This window comes from Ictidomys tridecemlineatus, chromosome 9 (assembly GCF_052094955.1).
Source record: "Ictidomys tridecemlineatus isolate mIctTri1 chromosome 9, mIctTri1.hap1, whole genome shotgun sequence".
NCBI classification, from domain to species: domain Eukaryota; kingdom Metazoa; phylum Chordata; class Mammalia; order Rodentia; family Sciuridae; genus Ictidomys; species Ictidomys tridecemlineatus.
The window spans coordinates 10,322,778-10,344,335 of NC_135485.1; the positions used below are offsets into that span (position 1 = coordinate 10,322,778).

Here is a 21,558-nt window from a genome sequence, read left to right on the forward strand (position 1 = left end):
TAACGATTTATGAACAACTCCGTGTGGCGATGAAGCTTCAAGAAGGAGACCCAGGGTGTCCTGCTAGAAAGGGCAGGCATGTTTTTAAGCAACTACATAGAAAATGATAGAGTTGTGATATTTGTACACTAAGCTAGTGAAGCAGAACTTACCAGTGAGTTGCACTTTAGGGAAGTAGCTGGAGAGAAGAGAATGCAAAAATTGTAGGAAAGTAACCTTTTCAACAACAAAAACATGAAAATTCACTACACATACTAGAGCAGTCATTTTCTCTAATGTGTAAGAGCATCTCCAGTTACTTCAAATTACGATGTGAGTCTCTAAATAAAATGAATCTATGGTTTTTTGTTCTCAACAGCTCTGACAGCTCTCTTAGGAAGTGACAATGTCGTGAAATGAAGCAAATGACAAAGAGGTATTATAATTCAAAATAGGTTGGAAATCATAGCACTGAAGGAAGAAAATTAAATGCTTTAATATCTACAAAAGGAAAGTAAGCTATGCAGCAATATATCTGAGCAATGTATCTGAATCAACACTTGTTTCTCTCCATTTGCCATAGAAGCAAAATGTTCCAATTTGCTGAGATGTGAGCTATATTTCAAGGAATTGGAAAATATAAATCCCAAGTTGAAGAGTATGTTTTTTATAAAAATTTTGATTCAAAGTTGATTCTTAAGATGGTGAATGAGATGGACATCATTACCCTAAGTACATCTATGACCACACAGATGGTGCAATGCTACATTGTGTACAACCAGATAAATGAAAAGTTGTGCTACAATTGTGAACAGTGAATCAAAATGCATTCTGCTGTCATATATATATATATATATATATATATATACCTAATTAAAATTAATCAATTAATTATTAATTTTAAAAAGTTGATTCTTTAGCTTCCGACTTGAGCCTGACCTCTCTCTTGTGATGCATATTTTGTTTGTGGAGAATGAATCAATTACAATCGTAAAGTTCAAAGAACAGAGTAAGAATAATGATACATTCATCTAAAGATAAAGTTGTGTCACCCATGTGCGGGTGCAAAAAGCACATCTTGACCTAAGTAATGCACTCTTACACCTTTATCCCAAAGAGAAGACAAGGTAGGACTCTTATCTTAGGCTCTGAAATATTTTGATATTTATTCTAAAGTTCTAATTTTCCAGAAAGGTTTCCAATGCATCGTGCTTTAGTGGCATTGACTTTGAAAGAATTGAATGTGTTTATCTATTTGTTTTTAGGCACACTTGTGGCATAAACTAAAATGTTTGTGCCCTCCCAAAATCTGTGTGTTAAGCCCTATCCACTAAAGCAATGGTAGACAGACATAGACCTTTGCAAGGTAATCAAGAGTTAGATAAGGTGTTGAGAGTGATCTCCATGGATGAGTGCCCTAACAAAAAGAGGCCAGAGCTCACTTGCTGTCCCGAATCTGAGCACACAACTCACAGACGGCCATCTGCAAGCCTAGAACAGAGCCCTCCCCAGCACCTGACCATGCTGGCACCCCAACCTCACACTTCCAGCCTCCAGAACTGGGAGAAACAAATGTCTGCTGTTTTAGCCACCCAGTGCATGATGCTTTGTCCTGGCAGCACCATCAAGACAACATGCAGGAAACATGTTCCTCAAGTTCCATATAAAAAAGTCATGGTAATATCTCATCACTCAATCATCTGTATATTCATTTTTTTAAAGATGGGACTCCTATAGTTGTTATGGTTGCATAAAAATGCCCCCAAACATAATGGCTTAAAACAAGCCTTTTAGAGTGCACACAGATCCTGTGAGTCGGAAATTTGAACAGGACACAGCAGACTGGCTGATCTCTGCTCTATCATGACAGCTGAGAAAACTTGAATCCTAGGAGAAAACTAAACATCTGGGGACTAGAATCATCCATTGTCGTCCACTGACATGTCGGGAGCCTTGGCTGAGGTGGCTCAGACTGGGACTGCCAACGGCGTGCACACCGGGCCTCCCCCTTAAGCGAGGCTCCGGCAGGGAGGTGGCCTCCAGGGAGTCCAACCTCTCCCCGGTGGCGCTGGGGTCTGGCATACGTGTTCTAGCCAATAACATAGAGCTGCACCGTCTTTTATGGCTCAGCCTCAGAATTCAGGTAGCCAACCAGCACCCCTTCTGCCGTACTCCTGGTCACTACAGATACCAATCCACATGGACACCAGCAGACAGAAATAGACCTCACTTCTTGATGAGAGAGGTGGCAAAGAATGTGGAGGTTTTGTTTTTAAAACCACCACAGGGGCGTACCAAGATAGGGCACTGGATGTTTATTTTAGGAATAGTAAAAAGAATATAACTACAGATCTATCAGAGTTTCAAAATAATAAGGAACATTTTAAAAACTCTCACCAATTGATTTAAAAACAAAGTAAAAAGACAATATTCTTAAATTATATAATATACTAATAATATACTACAGCTAGCTGAATGACAGAGCACTTGCCTTGCATATGCTAGGTTCTATTTCATCACAGAAATACACACACACACACACACACACACACATATATATATATACCAGGCAGGCGCAGGAGCAAAATCTGTAATCGAAGCAGCTCCAGAGGCTGAGGCAGGAGGATCAAGAGTTCAAAGCTAGCCTCAGCAATTTAGCGAGTCACTTAGCAACTCAGTGAGTCCCTGACTCTAAATATAATACAAAAAAGGTCTGGGATGTGGCCCACTGGTTCAGTGCCCAGTTCAATCCCCAGTTCAAAAAAAAAAAAAAAAAAAAAAAGCTTAAAATGAAGTTAGAAGAATCTGAATAACCTGTTAAGCATTAGTTATAGCCACTACCCCACCCCACCCAACATGCACATACATATACCATCATCCCAGAAAACACTGTGCCAATAAACACAATGAAGCATGCTGCTCAGCGTCACTCATTAGGGAAATACAAATCAAAGCTACAGTTAGATGCTTCGTCCCTACTAGGATGACTATGATAATTTTTTTTGGGGGGGGGACTAGTGATTGAACCCAGGGGGCAGTAACTACTGCGCCACACCCCCAGGGTCTCACTGAGTTGCTTAGGGCCAAGCTAAGTTGCTGAGGCTGGGTTTGTACTCGTGATCCTCCTGCCTCAGCCTCCCAAGTCACTGGGATTACAGACAAGGGCCACGATGCCCAGTGGCTGTAATACCTTTTAAAAACTGAAAATAACAAGTGTTGGTATAGATGTCCAAAAATCCAAACTGATGAGAATGTAAAATATTACAGCCACGGTAGAAAAGGGTCTTATAATTTCCTCAAAAATGTAAACAGAATTGCCATGTTTACATTTTTACCATGTTTACAATTCTACTCCTTGGTACATACCCCAAAGAGTTGAAAACGAACTCAAATATTACATACAAATAATTGTATGTAAATGTTAATTGTGGTATAATTCACAATATACAAAAGGTGGAAACAATCCAAGTATCCATCAACTGAAGAAATGATAAATTATAATATATACAAACAATGGAATATCATTCAGCCTTAAAAAGGAATGGAATACCAATATGCTACATACAATGGAATATTATTCAGCCTTAAAACATTATGTTAAGCTAATTATCAGACACAAAAGGTCAAAAATTTTATGAATCCACTTACATAAAATATCTAGAATGGGCAAATTTACGGAGGCAAAAAGTATATTAGAGGTTACCAGGAGAAATGAAGAGGTGGGTGTAGAGTAATTTTTAAAAGGTACAGAGTTTCTGTTTGGTGTGATGAAAAAATTTTGGAAGCACATAATGATTGCAAAGCTTTGCCAATGTACTAAAAGTCATTGAATTGCACATTTAAACATGGGTAAAATGGCAAACTTTATGATAATTTTTTTTATGGTACCTGGGGTTGAGCCCAAGGTGCTTAACCACTGAGTCAGATCCCCAGCCCTTTGTTGTATTTTATTTTGAGATAGGGTCTCACTGAGTTGCTTAGGGTTGAAAAGTTGCTGCGGCTGGCTTTGAACTCACATCACAATCCTCCTGCCTCAACCTCCCAACCCTCTGAGATTACAGGCATTAGCCACCGTACCTGGCAACATTTATATTTTTTAATCTTAATAAAACAAATATATCTCACCAGATCCACAAGATTTTATACACTCGTTCATAGAACAGATGATATTAATTTTACCTGATCTGTTGCAGGAAAGAAATATCAGTCTGCTTTTGTAGAGGTTATAATTCCCTCTTTCCTAAAATAAGACAACAGCCGTACATGAAAGGAAGCAATGATAGGTTGATCTCAGTCAAAAGCATGAATGCAAAAACATCTGAATAACAGAAACTAAACCAACAATTAATTTTGAAATATCTTGATCAAGTTAAGTGTATCCCAGGAACACAAGAAGAATTTGACATTAAAAAGCCTTTTAATGAAATTCACCACATCAACTGATGAAAGAAGAAAAATTATATTTGATTATCTCAAAAGATACAGAAAAAAAAATGCTTGTGATTCAACACACATCTTTAATGAAAACTCTTTAGTCAGCTGGGAACACTTAAAAGAATATTTTTGCACTGTGATTTAAAACAAATCTGTTAGATTCACTTACTTTGCTTACATAAGAATGTTTTCAAGAAATGGTGTTTTGGAATGAGGCCTTTTAGTGCTTTTATGACTTTACTAGGTGTTTAATTCCTATGAACATATTTGGCTACATCTACATTAATTCCTATGAACATATTTGGCTTCCTTGAAGACACAGAGAGCGCAAGACCGCTGAACCGCACGTGCAAGCATGTGGGTATGAATTCTCTGGGGAATATCTTCCCATCACAGGCAGAAGACAAACTGAGACAGACTTCTAAGCTTCCTTGTCTCTTTGGGCCTGCACTTCACCATCGCCTTCAGGTTCAAGACTCATTCTTTCACTTCTAATGATTTTTCTTGTATAATTCCTTTAATAAATTCTATTTACTTTTGATAAATTCTATTTAATTCCTTTCCATTTATTTTTTTCTATAATTATGAGTGTTGAATTTCTCAACCTGAGAATGCCACAGTCTGGCTGGGCACAAATCACGAGCCACTGAAGCAGGAACAAACTTTATTTCTGAACTCCACCAGCACACTCCACACACGCTCCCAGGCAATTCTCTCGAACACCACCAACGCGGCTCCTCTCCGGACACACCTCACACCAACCGCAAATCCCGCCTCCGGCACTTCCCCAACCAATGGGAACTCTGCGGGAACTCCAAAGTAGCAGGTCCAGGTGGACAGCAGGGGTCTAATATACACAGCTTAGCATAACCATTATCATCTCAATGGCTTGCTGGCCACCTCTCAACCACTCTGGCAAAAATTCCATGCATCATTGGGACTCAAAAATTCCATGCTATGGCTCTCAGCATGAGACTCTTGAATTTTTTCTGTAAGGGAAACCTCGTTTTTTCACTGGAGAATCCAGAAGTGTTAGCACCTGGGGTCCATCTCTCTGATCGTTCCATTTCTCCAGTAAAAATCTCCCACTTTTTCCAATTCAGTGCTGGCAGAGGTGGGATGGAGGGGCCAGAGGTCCGAGTTTGGACATCTACAGTCTTGAGGAGGACTTAGAAAGGGGCCCGCCAGCCTCTCCATTCCTGACGTTTGCTTGCCAACCCTGAGAATCACCCAGCGCTGCTCCACCTGGAAAGCTGAGGCTGCAAGGTGTCTGCCTGGGCTTCCCTGGAGAAGAAACCCCGAGTCTCCCCGGCAGCAGGTGAGGCGTGAGGGAGTTTGGGCATGCCAAGAACAGGGGGTGCTGAGGAGCCCCTCCTCACACAGACTTTCCAATAGCCCTGCCTTTGTGCCCCTAATTCTCCCCACTTTCGTTGGTGTCTGCTTTTATTAGTTTCCTAGAGCTGCTCTGACAATGTACCACACAGTCGGTGGCTTGAAAAGACAGACTAGAAGTCCCAGGAGCTGGCAGGGCTGGTTCCTTCCGGGGCTGTGAGGGAGACCTGCTCCAGGCCTCTGTGAGCCGCGGGTGGCCTCGGGATCCCTTGGTTGGCGGAGATGCTCTTCTCCTGTGTCCTCACACCATCTTCCTTCTGTGCGTGTGTCTGAACCCAAGTCCCCATTTTATGAGGACACAATCCTCTTGCAGTAGATCCCACCCTGATGACCTCATTTTAACTTGATTGAATCTATAAAGTTCTTGTCTCCGAATCTACAAAGTTCCAGGTCGGATCTGAGCATCATCTGTCCTTTAGGAATGATGCATGACAATCAAATGCATGACAATCAAATGACAGGAGGAAGGGTAGAGTTCTTAAAGACATGGATTCACCTCAGCACTAATTTGATCTGTGTCTGTAGGCTGCGCCCCTCTGCATTCCCAATGCGCTGGGATTCCTCAACTAGAAGTAAACTGTCACTTTAAAAGAAAAAAAAAAGCCGCCCAATGACCTTCCTTGGGAACGCGTCGCTAAGCTGGTGTTTTCCTCCTGAGGCATGGCTGCAGCTTCCCGGGCTTCCCAGAGCAGCCCAGCCTCGCCCACACTCGGCCCTTCCTGGTCTAGAGTATTCAGCGGCACACCCAGGCCATCTCCTCCACCCCTCTTCCATCCCAGAAAGCAGAATCTGCAAAGTGCCTTGTGTAAAGTTGCTTAAGGTAAACCAGTTTCTAACGGGACCAGGGCAGCAGCCAGGGTTTCCTGTTTTCACTTAGCAGCGGCTGGGAGTGCTGCGTTCTGTCTATCCATGGCTACCGGAGATGCAGAGTGGACTGAATTAATTGTAAATGGAGGGGCTCTCGTCACTGCTTGCTTTTGCACTTTCTGGAATAGGAACGTAGAGCATTACACTGGCGGCTTTGATGTGAGCTGCTGTCTGGTGTCTGGCTTGCAGGAAACGTAAATCCAGTTAATCACAGTCACGTGGATCCCTGAGTAGAAATCCTCTCTGACCAGCACTGTGCAAAACATTTGCTGGGTTTTGCATTTCTGGGCCTTTTAGTTCAAATGAGTTTAAGTACTATTTATGGGCAGTTTCACTTTTCTTGCCATTGGACCAAGAAAGGACTCAGCCACAGGGCTGAGGATTGCCTGCCTGCCAAAAGACCTCAGGAAGATTCCCTGCCTTGGTTTCAACTGATTGTTCCAAAGAGGTGCTAGGAAAAGCTAATAAAGTCTACGGGGAAATACACGTCTGCTATCACATTTTTATAAAAACTTTTCTGCCAAGAAATTCACTGGCAGAGTGAAATATTGCTCTATACGTATCTCCGAGAGCTCATTTATAAGGTCACTCATTCAAGTATTTATGGAGCATCAACAATGCACCAGGCCATGGCTTAATTTGAGAGTGTGCAAAAATGAATTAGACTGGGTCAGAAGCTGGGGGTTTGCTGGGAAGACAGCCCTATAAACAGGTAATAAGAAGCACAAGGAGCTGAGTGCCTTCAGCAGTTTGTGGGAAGGTTGAAAGCATTGGAGCAGAGCCGGCTCCTGCCAGGGAGGGGCTTCCAGCACTTCAGTGGATTAGCACGTGCCACACAGCACAGCACACATATGGTGCACGTATGCTCTGAATACAGTATAGATTAAATTCATCTGAGTAAATGATTCTACAAAACTATTTATCACTAGCCTAGAATAGTTACTAATAACATGGCAAAAATAAGACTAAATGGTGAGACAGAGGTGGCAGCGAATGGGGAGGATTTGGGATCACACTCTTGAGGTCAAATTCTTATTTATTTATTGTAATTGGGTATATATGACAACAGAATGCATTTTGATTCATTGTGCACAACTTTCCACTTCTCTGGTTGTACACAATGTAGCGTCACACCTAGTGTAATGCTGTCCATCTCATTCCACCATCTTTCTTGCCCCCATGATCTCCACCCGCTCTTTACCCAATCAAATTCTGAGTGTGACATTCAATAACTATGACCTTGAGCAAATCCTATAACACATGAGTCTTAGTTTCCTCTTGAATAAATTGGGGCATGTACTACTAGGCCAGCAAAGTTATTGTAGGGAATAAAGAGGACATTTATCTAAAGAAAGCACAAAATAAGTGTGCAATAAATTACAGGTCCTGTTTTGATGTTGCCAATAAGATTATATTAATAAGTGCCCAATGCAAACAGTGATGATAAGTGGCATGTTAAAGTTGAGTGGTGTTGATTTATCTCTTCTTAGCAACAGTGTTCATGAGAAAAATAAATTCTGGTGTCATTTGATTTCCTTAGAAACACATTCAAAGGTAATGATCAGGAAAGAATGTGGAGAAAAAAACAACCTCGATACATTTTTCACATCTATTTCTTTCTTCCATGTGTAATATATTTATTTAGAGAGAATCATTTTTTACGTGCTAAAATACTTCATAGTTCTTTTTTCTTTTCCAGTTAATAATGACCAGAGCAGTTGATTGAGAGCTTTCTTTTCCTTTAGCATTCCCCACTCATCTGCTATTGATTACCCTCTCAACTGTTTTTTTTTCCCCCTGATCTAGTTTCTCATTTCTCTTCTGGTTTTCTTATCGGTGCATCATAGTTGAACATAATGGTGAGGTTTGTCGTTGCCTATTTGTAACAATATAATTTGGCCAATATCATTCCCGGTATTTCCCCTTTCTCCCTTTTGCTTTTTATTCCTTGTGAGAAGTCTGTGTGGAAGACAACAGAATTTCAGATCCTTTCCCCTTTCCATGCTAATTCCTAGGGAGGGTCCGGGCGACCTTGAACACCTCAGACAAGCTGCTTAACTGACCAAGTCCTGGGAAGATTCCGTGATATTAGGCCTGAGCCTGGTGTTCCTCCACGTGTTCTCTCCTAGCACCAAGAGGAAGGCTCTAAAAGGTTCCAGAACATGGCCTTGAAAAGGCAGCCAGTCAGTAGTAACGTAGGCATTCATCAGATAAATATCAACTGAGGTCTGTGCTGTGGTCCAAGGCTCTGGGTGTAAATAATGAAGAAAATACTGTTTCTGCCTGGTTACAAACACATTCTAGTGGTGATAGGCAGATGCTAACCTGACTCTCAGGGTGGGTAATAACAGGCGGATTTGGGTCCCTCTCTGATCTCATCTCTTTGCTTAGGAAAATGAGAACCAAGATCAAGGGCAGAGGGTGAGCAGGATAGAAAGGTGAAGGTTTAAGGGAGAGAAGGTGTGATGTTGTCCTTTCAGAGCTGGATTCCAACCAAGGTCATCTGACTTCAGGACTGTGTGCCCTGAAGCCAGGGTCATGGGGGCAGAGGAGTCTGGCACCCCCCCTTCTCCTCTGGTGCTTCTTTCCACCAGTCCTGGAATCTTCAAGTATCCCCGGTGGACAGAAATTCTCCTCCGCCTAAGGTCTAATGCATATGCATTAATGTTAAAAACAATATGTCATTGACTTCAAAATGCCTGACTTCTTCATTGTTCTTTCTCTTCAGAGATCTATCACAGACAAAATGAATTCCAGGGAAGAAAAAATAAAAATAATTTCAGAGGTAAGTCATTACTGACAGGGCCCCTTGGGATGTTTTGTATGAGGAAGTTAAGGCCGATAACAAGCATTTATCACATGTGTTAAAAGGAAAGCCTTAGATGAATTAAATTTAACTGAGTTTGAACAAAGAACAATTCATGAGCAGAACAACCTCAGAACCAGAGGAGGTTCAGAGAGCCCCCTGTACACGTGGGCAGGCAGCATGTAAGGACAGAACATGGAAGCGAAGCTTGGGAACAGCTCGACTCGTCACAGCTCAGAGTTGCCTTAGGTGAACATGGTCTGATCACCTGAGCTTAGCTGCCATGATGGGTGTTACAATTAGTTTACATACTAAGGTGGGTTGTAGTTTGTCAAGTAGGGACTCAAAGTATAGAGGTGTCCTCAGACCAAATTTAGTTTAATTGAACACACAGGCATGAAGTGCAGAGGTGGGTAGATGTGAGGCCCTGTGGGCACTCTGGGTCTTACCTCCGCCTGAACACTCTGAAATTAATTTGACATCATTTCATGAATTCCAATCCACCACAGCTTAACTTACTACCTGTTTCTGGAGCCCAGCTCTGCCTGAAGCACCTTGATTTCCTTAAGAATTCAGAATGAAGGTAACAGTGATAGATCATAATGCTAATAAAACTATCCCAGGAGTCTTGTGATTTCTGACTCATGGTGTACAAAAACTCACTGCCAAGACCAGAGAAGGAAAGCTGTGTACAACTGGAAACAGTAGACCACTGTGATCCTGTGTCCTTATTTCTCCTCTGGCTGAGGGGCTCACCATCTTGAGACCACAGAGACGGAAATGCAGACAGTGTGCTGTCCCCTGTGCGGTGCATTAAAACACATGAGGGAGCTCAATTTAAAACTTTGCACATTAACTTTAAGCAAAATATCAAGTACGGACCAACCACTTAAGTTTCTTCATGTGTACAACAAATATATTCTCTGCCTTTTGTCCCTGGGGATAAAGCGGTGACCCACATTTCATCTTACTAGAAGTCCTATGGACAGTTTGTCATTTGGTCAAGGATTAAAACATTGGAAAGGAAAAGATGACCTAGATTTCTCACAAGTCCGTTCTCAGCCAATAAAAATTTAGAATTGAATCTAAAATCATACTTACACACCTTGATGTTATCACCACCTTACAATCAAACGGGTGAATCATGGAGCTAAGAATACTCCCCATCTGGTGAGCCTGAGAAAAGGAGGCCAGAAAGAGGTAAGGCCTCTTCACAGAACTTGAGGAAGAGAGATCGTCACATGCACTAAGGAAAGCCCCAACCTGGCTCATTCTCTGTGGGGGTCTCAGCTCTGTTCTCTGTAATGAAGTCCACACCTTCCCTAGCCCCAACAGCCAAGGGAAGTGAGGAGTCACTGGGGCCTGGCCCAGTGAAAGTTGAGACCTTATATCATATCATTAAAATCCAGGTTTTATGTTGCAACTTTGTCCCAGTACAAAAACAAAACATTTCCTAATTTTAGAAAGAGAAGATTCATAAGTTGGGGTACCAGGGAGAGAGGTTCTGTGATTGTCTTGCAGCTTCTTGTTCACTTATGCCCCAGTCTGCCAAACTCCAGGACAGAACAGTAAAAGCTTGGGCACTTTAGAGCTTCCAGTTGTAACACCTGATGTCTAAAACCTCAGAAGGCATAATGTGCAAAAAAGAGAATGACATTTGCCATATTCCCTTTTCAAAGAGATCAGCCAAAATATCCTCTAACTTGGGGCTTTCATAATGATTTACTGCATTTTTACTTCTCCCCACCTGCTGATGAAGTTGGGAAGCAGAAAAATCAACCCATGAGACCCCAAATACGACTCTCACGTCTGTCCTGGGCTATAGTTCTCCATCCTTCCTGGCAGATTCCTTTGTCACTTTTCTTAGAATGTGAATTTTGAAAGTGGGGAGCATGTTTTCTTCTCTGTGCTGCCAGGACCTGGAACACAATAAGTGCTCGATAAATGTTATCAGCCTGAATGAGGGCCTGTGACCATGGAAAACCCTACACCACCTCATTCACAGTCATTCAGTTTGGATACAAACTTTCAAGACAGGTCTCTGGTGAAGGGTGGTCAGTGGTGGCTACTTAGATTGTTAACCGTTCCTCCCTCACATTGAACGAGAGTGGATGGAGGCCCAAGGTCAAGACTGAGATTTGAAAAGCACACACCTCTCTTAACACTCTCCTTCTCTTCCCTTTGCATTTTAACAAAGGAGTTCACTGAAAATGAGGAGGACGTGGATGTGGGAAGTCGGAAGAAGAACCCAAAGGGTCAAAGACCAAGAAAGAAACGGGTAGGAAGTGAAGAGAAGTCGTGTTTGCATGATGGTGCCCTTGATCAACCTGCCTGCATCCCCCCCAACCCCGCTCCTGGGTGCCACAGAATCTTCCCAGGGAAGTGTCCCTTTTGGGGTACCAATTTGGGGCTCACTCTGGGGAACAGTGAGACAGGGATGCAAATAGATTGTCCAGTGTGCAGGACCCTGGCGGTGATCCTCATAATCAGGACATGGTCCCTGTAAGTCTCCTCCAATCTCCTGAGAGAGAAGTCTAGAAACAGGGAAGCAACCCATCATGTTAGTGTTTGTTGCTGAAGGCCATAAACCAGCACAGGCGGTAGATGGCAGTGCAGGACTACAGATCTCTGGGAACTCCCTCTTTTTCCAACTCCAAGCCCGAATTCCACTTCAGTCTCAGCCAGAGGCCGATTCCTATCTCCCGGGTCTGCTGGCTGTCCCTCCCCCACCTCTCTGCAGGAGTTCCCTTCTTAGGCTGGGAGCACCCCCAAGCAAGATAAGCCTTTTCCAGGTAAATCGATTCCCTTGGTAAGGAGCTGCCCTCCTCTGAGAAGGGCAGTAGGGAAAGGGCTATGGTGGACGAGACACTTGCCTGGAACAATGGAGAAGCCAGCATGGGAGGGAGGGAAGGGGAGCGCCATTTTGAGCCAGGAATCACGTGATGGTGCTGCCCAGAGAGGGATGGAGGGGGGAGGCACTGGGAGAGCCAAGTCAGGGAAGAAGCCTCCCCCCTGGCTCCCCACGTCCCGCACACCACTCTGGTCCAGCTGGGCAGAGGAGCCGCCTGCCCTTTCCTGCAGGCTGGGATGAGCCCTACAGGGGCGGGTTGGAGGCGGAGAGGATGCCCAGCCCACGTGGCCGGTCTCTGGCCACTCTTGGGGACCTGGGAGACTTTCAGCCAGATCTGCACCCTGGAGCTTTAACCCTTTCCTGTGGATTGTGCCTGCTGCTCTGTCCCTTACACCCAGGTGGCAGATGAGCAGAGTCCCAGCCTTTGTAGAGTCAGAGGCACAGGGAGCTTGGCCCAGCAGGGCTTAGGCTGCCCACTGAGCAGGAGGAAGGGGCAGGGATGGAGAGGGGCATCTGCCAGCCCTCGCCTGCCCCCCACTGACGTGCCAGGCTTCGGCTTTGTAGGTGCAATACCTTGAATTCAACCCATACCACAGCCCTGAATGAGGGCTTCCTTCAGAAGCCTCGGGTCCACCCCGGGTCATCTATTTAAGTCAGAACTGCTGTGCTTTGTTCAATGCCTCCCACATGGTGACATTTCCCTTGTTTTACAGAGGAGAAAAGCCATGCTCTTGCCCAAAGTCCACGGCCAGGCAGTCTGGCGGCAAGCCCTGGCTTGTCGGGCCACAGAAGCCACCTTGCCAACTCTGCTTACTTGTTCTCCTCCCCCGAGGGTTTGGGGAAGACAAAGGAGGCTATCCTGGGGGCACCCAAAGGGGGGACTCAAGATTTGCCACAGGTTAGCCAGTGACACTTTAGCAGCTGTTTCTAATCTGTTTGAAGTGGGGAGCGGATTATTTGATGGTGATTTTCTGCAGAGTTCTATGCATTTTACTTAGAAAAGGTGAAAGTAATCATCTTATTTGGGGATACCCTGGTAATTTATAAAATATCTCCTGGAAAAACTCAGGGCTGATGCTGCTTTTTTTGGGGGGGCGGGTGTTGCACAGTGCCTTGGGGGTCAGGTCTGAATAGTTACTAAGGCTCATCACCTCACTGGTAACTCATGGCATCCCAAGCGAGGAACTAAGCCAACAGAAGTCCTGGGTATCACTGAACCTCTGCTCTTCTCTTCACAGTTATCAACTGCTGGCCCCCAAGAAATGGTGTCAGAAAAATCCCATGTTGACTCCCAGCAGGAGCCCAGGCAGGAAGAACCCGAGACTGGCCTTCTGAACATGCCAGCCCGGCGGGGCCCACGCAGTAAGTGCTTCCCCTTCTCCATCCATTCAGCTGGGACTTTTTAATTGCCTCCTGGAGATGCACAGTCACTGCCTATCCAGCCCACTTTGCCACAAGTCTGTGGGTCATTTTGCAGGTCAGCATTTGTCTAGGAGACAGGACACACAAGCTTGACATGTTTCCATCAGCAGGTAAGTTAGGAAGCGTTGATGGAAATAGCAATGGTGCAGATAATAAAATATGTAGACATTCAAAGGAGGGTGACACAGGGAGATGTGTACGTGAAGCACGTGGAACATGATGGAATGTTGGAAGAAAGGAGGGAGGAGCCCAGCTCTCAGTGGCCTACACTCATCCCCTGCATACTTACTTGCCCTTCCCCTTCCAAGAACCTTGGCCTGTATATTACAGTATTTGCTCCTCTTGTGCAGGGAACATTATCTGCTCATTATAGGGAAAGTGATTGCCCTTCCCTCTTGCTTTTCATGAAAAGTGGATTAGACAGGAGGAGAAGTATGGTACACTTTTTGATCGTTACATAATTGCTACACTATTTCACTGTGGCAGAGCTGGGGAATAAAGTAACTGGGAAATTAGAGGGTTTGGGAGTAAATTGATCTGAAGTCCAGCCCTAAGAAAAATGTGGTTCTAATCTGAAAGCAATGATACCATGAGAGCTGTTAGGTATTAGTAAAAGCAGAACCAGAATTTATCCCATAGAGCTGTTTCTTTTTCTAAAGGCTCAAAATTGTTCCTTATTGAAGATTACAAGTGTCTCAGTTTGGTCTCTTTATGGGAGACCCTACATGGCAGTTTATATCATAGACAGGTGGTTTAAACTATGAAAATGTATTTTCTCATAGTTCTGGAAGCTGGGACTCTTAAGATCCTGATGCCAACAGGGCCAGTTTCCAAAGAGCGATGGTCACCATCTTGCTCTGGGCTGACACACCCTCTTCTTTAGACATGTATCACAATGAAGGGGTTAGCTCTTAGTCTCATGAGAACTCCAATCCGGTCATACCAGAGCCCCACCCTTATGAGCTCATTTGACTTTAATTACCTCCTATAAGCATATCTCCAAATACAATCACTGTGGGGGTAAGGGCCTCAACATAAAAATTTGAGGGAGATATAATTCAGTCCTTAACATAGCTATTGGACATTAAGTAGTTATTGAAGTGGCCAGTAATAAAGGCTTACGTTATGAAAAGTTAGATTCTTTCCTTATTTCTAAAACGGGGAGCTGGGTACTGTAGTGCATGCCTATAATCCCAGCGACTTGGGAGGTCAAGACAGGAGGGTTGCAAATCTGAGGCTGGCCTGGGCAACTTAGTGAGACTCAGTCTAAGGGCTGGGGATGTGGTTCAGTGATAGAGCACCTCTATCAATTCCCAGCACCAAAAAAAGCAGGAGAGACAGAGAGGGACAAACTCTTCACTATGATCGTGTGAGTGATTGTGAAGATTAAATCAATAAAAGGATATAATGCTCTAAATATTATGGGGCATTAGATAAAGAGTAATGAAGTGTCTGAGAAGAAGAAAATGAATCCATACATTAGTCAAAATTAAAAGCCTTTTTCTGATTTGGAGAATGGCAAGGTGTGGAGTTTCACTTGAGACACACCTACTTGATTCAGGACATGACCAGTTGGTATCTAGAAAGCCCTGAATATGGCTGAAAGCTCTTGCTGACTTGGAAGCACTGGTGGACTCAGGTGCAGAGAGAAGATCCTAGGAGGGAGGAGCGGAGCACTTGACTGATAAGAAGCCTGACATCCTGAGCTTGGGTTCCAGCATAAGGGAAGTTCTCCACGTGTTCATCACACAGCTGACTGAAAGGCCGTCATGATGTAGCAGTTAAGTCCGGTGGCTTTGGCCTCAAAGTGGGTACCTGTCTTACTCGGCCAAGTTTCCTGACCTCCCTAAACTTCAGTTTGTTTGTAAAATAAAAGCAGCATGTCTCAACACCTACAGAGGTTTTGTCCCACTGGGGGGAAAGAGAGATCACAATTGAAATGAGAGTGATAAATATATCATTGCAGCTGGTGAGGCATGCCTTAGAGAAAGGAAGGTACAGAATAAGCTGGCCAGGACTTGGGTGGGAATGAGAGGAGAATGGCTACTTATAAAATTAAATGAGAGATCCTGTGGGGAGGATGTTCCAGGAGTGGCCCTAAAGCGAGAGTGTGCCTGGTGTGTTCAGGAACATCCAGGAGGCCAGGGATGTTGAAGGAGAGTGAGCAAGGAGCAGAGGAGGAGGGGACTTGTACCCAGTCCTATGAGTCCTTGGACTTTTAATCCAAGTAGCTGAGAGTTGCTGGGGGGTTTGAGCAGAGGACTGATTTGATGGGAACCAAGGTTGAAAGTTGCTGTGGTAAGAACAGAGTTTGGAAGGAGCAAGGCAAGACAGAGACAGAGAGCAGCCAACAGCAAAGATCCAGGTGGGAGGTGTGGGGAATGCATCTGGGCCACTTGTGGAAGGGGCAAAGGAAGTGGGGGAAGCTGGGTATTTGGAAGGCAGAGCCTATCGGGTTGGCCCTACACTGAGCAAGAGCTGTGAAAGGAAGGATGGCCTGGTGGTTTTTGACTTGAGCAAGTGGGAAATGGAGTTATCACTTATAAAAGAAAGGACAGATGTGGGGGTAGAAGTCAGAAATGCATATGCCAGGTTTGAGATGCCTGCTGGACATCCAGTGGACATGGACATACTGACATAGGGAGCTGGTGGCTGGGGAGAGGCAGATGCTGGAGAAGGCTGCCCTGACCTCCCATCTAGAATAGCCCTTTCCCACCCTTCCCACAGACTCTGTCCTCTCACCTGCTCTGTTTTCCTCTGGTGAGCACATCCCCTCCCGGGAGGCTCTAGTGAGCTTCTTGTGTGCTGGTTATCTGCTCCACTGAAATGAAACTCCCTGAGAGCAGGACTCTGTCTCCTGTGTTCACTCTTTGACTGTGTCATCTTTGAAGCACAAAAGCATTTAGTTTGATGCAGATCTCTTATCCATTTTTGCTTTGGTTGCTTGTACTTTTGATGTCATATTGAAGTCATTGTTAAGTTCAATAACGTGAAGCTTTTCCCTCACATCTTCTTTTAGTAGTTTTATAGTTGTATGTCTTATATTTGGGCCCTTATCTACTTTTCATTAATTTTTGTATATGGTATAAGGTAAAAAAAACAACTTAATTATTTTGCATGTGGATAGCCATTGTTGAACACTGTCCTTGCCCCATTGAGTGATCTTGGCACCATTGTTGAGGATGAGCTGACCATACACTCAAGGGCTTATGTCTGGGCTTTCCATTCCATTCCATTGGTCTTATGTCTGTCTTTTGCTAGTGCCGCACTATTTTGATTACTGTAGTTTTGTAATATCCTTTAAAATCAAGGTGTGTGAAACCTACAACTTTGTTCTTTTTTGAATTTGTTTTAGCTATTTAGGATCCCTTCTATTTCTTAAAAAACTTCAGGATAGATTTTTCTATTTCTGCAAAAGAAATGCCGTTGTGATTTTGATAGTAATTGCATTGCATCTATAGACTGTTTTGGTAGTATTGACATCTTAACAACATTAAGTACTCTGACCCATAAACGTGCAATGTCTTTCCGTTTGTCTGTATCTTCTTTAATTTCTTTCAGCACAGTTTTAAAGTTTTCAGTGAACAAGTCCTTCACCTTCTTAGCAGTTTACTCCAAAGTATTATTTTTATTTTTTTGTAAATGGAATTATCTTCTTACTTTCATTTTGGGGTTGTTTATTGTTGGTATACACAAATGCAACTGATTTTTATGTGTTGACTTTGTATCCTGCAACTTTGTTGAATTCATGCATTAGTTCTAACAGTAACAAGGTTTTTTTTGTGGATTCTTTCAAGAGTTTCTCTATATAAGATTAAGTCATCTGTGTGCAGAGATAATTTTACTTCTTCCTCTCTGATGTGGGTGACTTTGAGTTTTGTCTTGCCTCATTACTCTGGGTAAGACTTCCAGTTCTATGTTGAATAGACGTGGTGAGGGCAGTTATCTTTGCCGTGTTTCTGATCTCAGAAGAAAAGCTTTCAGTTTTTCATGGAATGTGATCTCAGCTGTATGATCTTCATGGTCCCTTTATTATACTAAGGTAGCTCCCTTCTAGTTCTAGTTCTTTTTTAATGTTTTCATCATGAAAAACTGCTGAGGTTTGTCCAGTGATATTTTTTTCTGCACCAGTTGGAATCATCATGTGGTCTCGATGTGAATTCTGAAAATATATGTATTACATCAGTTGATTCCATATATGTCAAACCTTCCTGCACTCCTCCTCTATTTTATGTTCAGGGGAAGTTGCAAGTTTGCCAGTGAACCTGCCAGGAAAGGCTTGCTTCCCTGGGCTGGAGCTAAGAGTCTATAAATGAATCATGAGGCTTTTTTTCATAACAATCCATAAACGCTGTTGCCTACATTTTCTAGATAAAACTCCAAATTTAGTGCTCCCCCAGTCCTTACAAGAGAGTTTATATTCAAAATACTGAGAAAGGTATGGAACACTAATTTATCTGAGACTTATACTCCTGAGAAAGGGCGTGAGGGGATAAACAGACCAATAGATAGGCAGGCAGACAGATGCACAGATCAATCTGACAGCCTTGAACTCTTGAGAACTTAAGACCGCCTTCTGAGCTAGTCAGCCGTCTGGCAGGCACCCTGCTCAGGTCTTCACATGTTCTTTGCTATTAATTACCAGAACACTCCTGTTCTTAGGCATTGTTTTATAGATTAGGTGATGAGGGTCCAGAGACCGTCAACCGCTAGAAGTGGTGGATTAAAATCCAAGCCCAGGTCTGTTGAGCTCCAGAGCCCACGTTCTTGCTTGGTGCAGTGCAGGGTCATTCTAGACTGACAGATTTAACCCTGGTTGATCGTACCCACAAAAGACACAATGGCAATGCTGTAACCCAGCAGTGGTTCTCAGTGACCCGAAAGAGACTCAATATGAGACATAAGTCAGGTCAGAAGTGTCACAAGATTGCCAATCTGACTGTCCTTCATTTTTCCCCAAAAGATTGGTACTCAGGTAGATTATTGCCCTTTGCTCCCCTAGAATTGCCCCATCCCTAATTTTTTTTTTTAATTTTTTATTTTTTGTCTTATCCTAGCTACTCCTCTTAAATAAATCAAAGAAAACATGCTGTCCCTTTGGAAAGCATGCCCTACTCCTGGGGGGCACATCAGGCCCTGTGCTCCCGTGCCCCTTGGGCTATGTGAGTATCTGAAGTCATCTTGAGATCCATGCCCAGCTCTGTCCCACCACCACCAGACCTGAAGCCCTAGAGGCCAGAGACTGCCTTTCAGCTCTGCCTGGCACAGCTCTGATGTGCAGATGGCGCTGCACAGTACATGCTGGGTGAGCTCAGTCTCAAGCCGGGCCCTCTGCTCTTTGCCCCAGGCCCTGCCCTGGTTCAGGCGTGTGCACTTGCCACCCTGAACAGCGTGCCCTTACAACCAAGTCGCCACCTGGATCCAAAGGTTTGGTTCCTCCCTTGACTCTTTACTTCTCAAACCTATCTTGGATCTGGGCTGCCCCTCAACGCAACCAGCCCAGCTGCTCACCTTGAATTTGTGCCCATCTGTCACACTGTGGCACTGCTACAGGTCCAGTATTGTCAGGGTCAGGCTGCATTCAGAAACTGAAAGGCCAGTATCAATGACCCTGTGTTCTCCCACACGGCACAGACTCATGCCCAGAGGTATCATCTCCCCGCTGAACAACAGCACAGAGCTCTGCTGTGGAAGCTTTGGCTTCTCCTTTTCTAACCAAACACATATAAAGTCATAGCATCCAAATAAAAGCTTCTCACTGAACATGTCCTAGTTCCAAATCAAATAAACATCTAGTTTACGAGTATACACATTCCCCCACAGTTCCATCTTGCACCATCTCTTAAGGGAATAACCATCAAATGCTAAGTAGTTTCTTATGAACATAAATTTCTTCATTACTAACATCTGTTTTCCATTCATTCCTGTTAGTGTCTCTGATTAAAGTATCTTTTCAGAGCCAATTTCTCAGTATTGGTTGAAAAGAAAGTTCAGAATCCAGTGAAATTTGATGTACATGAAATGAATAATTGACTTTAGTTTGCTTACTAAAAGTCATCGAGACCTGGAGAGGCTGACCCAACACACAAATGTAGTGAAGTACACTGTGAGAGTCCAGGAGAGCGCCTGAGGAGCTGGGTCCTGGGAGTTGCCCTGGAGTACGGGAAGAGCACTCTAGTCAGAGGATGCCCATGAGAGATGCAGGAAACATCACAGTTAATCAACACATGTGTAAATAAACATTGCCTAATGTCTTTTGTTACAAGGAAAAGCATGACTTACATTTCACTCTAGTCATAGCTTCAATTCCCTGGCCTCCTTTCAAAAAAAAAAAAAAAACTTTCTTCAAATCAAAATGTCTCTAGACTCATCATTTCCCATTCTTGTCTCCAACCCTTTCTTGAATGCACTCCAATCTAAAACATCCCCACTCATGCACCAAAAATGTCTTGTCAAGGTCACCAGTGAATTGCCCACTTGCTGAATTCCACAGTCAGTTCTTGGTCCTGATCTTCCTTGGTTTCCAGTCCCAAGAGAAGCAGCTCTCCACTTCTCCTGGCTTTTTACTTTGCTTCAAGGGCTGCACCCACCTGGTATTCTCTCTTCCTCCCTCTCACTATGGGTGGGTCTTGCTCACATCCCCCCACTCAGAGTTGGAGCACTGCAGGCTCAGGGTGTGGCCTCTTTATCAACACGTTGTCATAGCAAGTCTTAAAATTCTTTCTGTACACTGACCAGCCCCAAAATTTTCAAGCCTACACCTTTCTAGCATAAATATGCAACATCTACTTTGCATATCTAATTAGACAACTCATGCTTTTAATAGCCTGATTGAGGTAACCTTATACATCATAAAATTCACTAGTGTGAGTGCACACTTTAGTGATTGTTTGTAAATGTATAGGCTTTGGCAGTAGCACTACAATGCAATTTTGTTAGCCCCAAAAGTTCCCTTGGACCATCTCCAATCCAACTCCTAGCCTTAGACAAACACTGGTTTGTTTTCTATTCCTAAATATGCCCTTTCTGGACATTATATGTAAATGCAATCATATGTTATGCAGCGATTTGCATCTGGCTTTTTCACTTAAAATAATTTGGTGGGTATTCATAAGTGTGGCATGTATCCACATTTTATTCCTTTTTATTGCTGCACTTTATTGTATTCCATCTTATGAACATAACCCATTTTGTTTATGTACTCACCTATTAATGGACATTTGGATTATGTTCATTTTGGTGCTATTATAAGTAGTGTCACTATGAACACGTGCAGCATGTCTTTGTATAGCCTTATGTTTTCCTTTATCTTGAGAAGATTCCTAGTGGTAGACCCTGGGTCATGTGGTAAATTTGTGTTTAATTTTTTTTTAAGAAATGGTCAATCCATTTTCCCAAGTGGCTGCTTCATTTTACTTTCTCACCAACAGCATATTTCAATGTCTCTGCATCCTGTTCCACACTTGGTATCATCTAACTTTAACTACATGGTCCATTGTCATGTTCCAAGACCCCCAATGGATGCCTGAAACTGCAGATAGTACTGAACTCTACACTGTTCTTTCCTATACATGACTACCCATAAAAAAGTTTAATTTGTAAATTAGGCACAACAAGAGATTCACAATAACTAATAATAAAACAAACAATGTTACTATTCTATAATAAAAGGCATGAATATTCCCTCCCTTTCAAAATATCTTATTTTTCTGTAGGTCTCAGCAAACTCAGCATATGATTTTCATTCTTTCCTTTTTAAGTCAGAACTTTCACCTTTGGCACTTAACAGAAGTATTTCCCAGCTTCT

General features: G+C 43.4%; 1 protein-coding gene and 1 long non-coding RNA gene across 11 annotated transcripts in view; one reads left to right on the forward strand and one right to left on the reverse strand.

Moving 5' to 3' along the window:
• The first annotated feature begins 6,489 nt into the window (after positions 1–6,489).
• The window catches only part of Cc2d2a (coiled-coil and C2 domain containing 2A), a 99,871-nt gene continuing 84,802 nt past the window's right edge, over positions 6,490–21,558 (forward strand). For 5 of the 10 annotated variants that reach the window (XM_078021059.1, XM_040292644.2, XM_078021060.1 and 2 more), the window contains exons 1-2: positions 12,121–12,270; positions 13,568–13,691. In XM_078021059.1, coding sequence (XP_077877185.1) covers positions 13,592–13,691 — 100 coding nt within the window. In that variant the 5' untranslated portion in view covers positions 12,121–12,270; positions 13,568–13,591. Of the gene's footprint in view, positions 6,626–9,382; positions 9,458–11,675; positions 11,757–12,120; positions 12,271–13,567; positions 13,692–21,558 lie in introns of those variants that run through there. The other 5 variants (XM_078021062.1, XM_040292649.2, XM_078021063.1 and 2 more) reach the window with 2 other exon arrangements.
• LOC144366622 (uncharacterized) lies at positions 7,691–20,071 on the reverse strand. The gene is made up of 3 exons (XR_013425707.1): positions 19,263–20,071; positions 10,142–17,913; positions 7,691–9,319 (listed from the first exon to the last, which is right to left on the reverse strand). It is a non-coding gene; the product is annotated as an uncharacterized LOC144366622 (long non-coding RNA).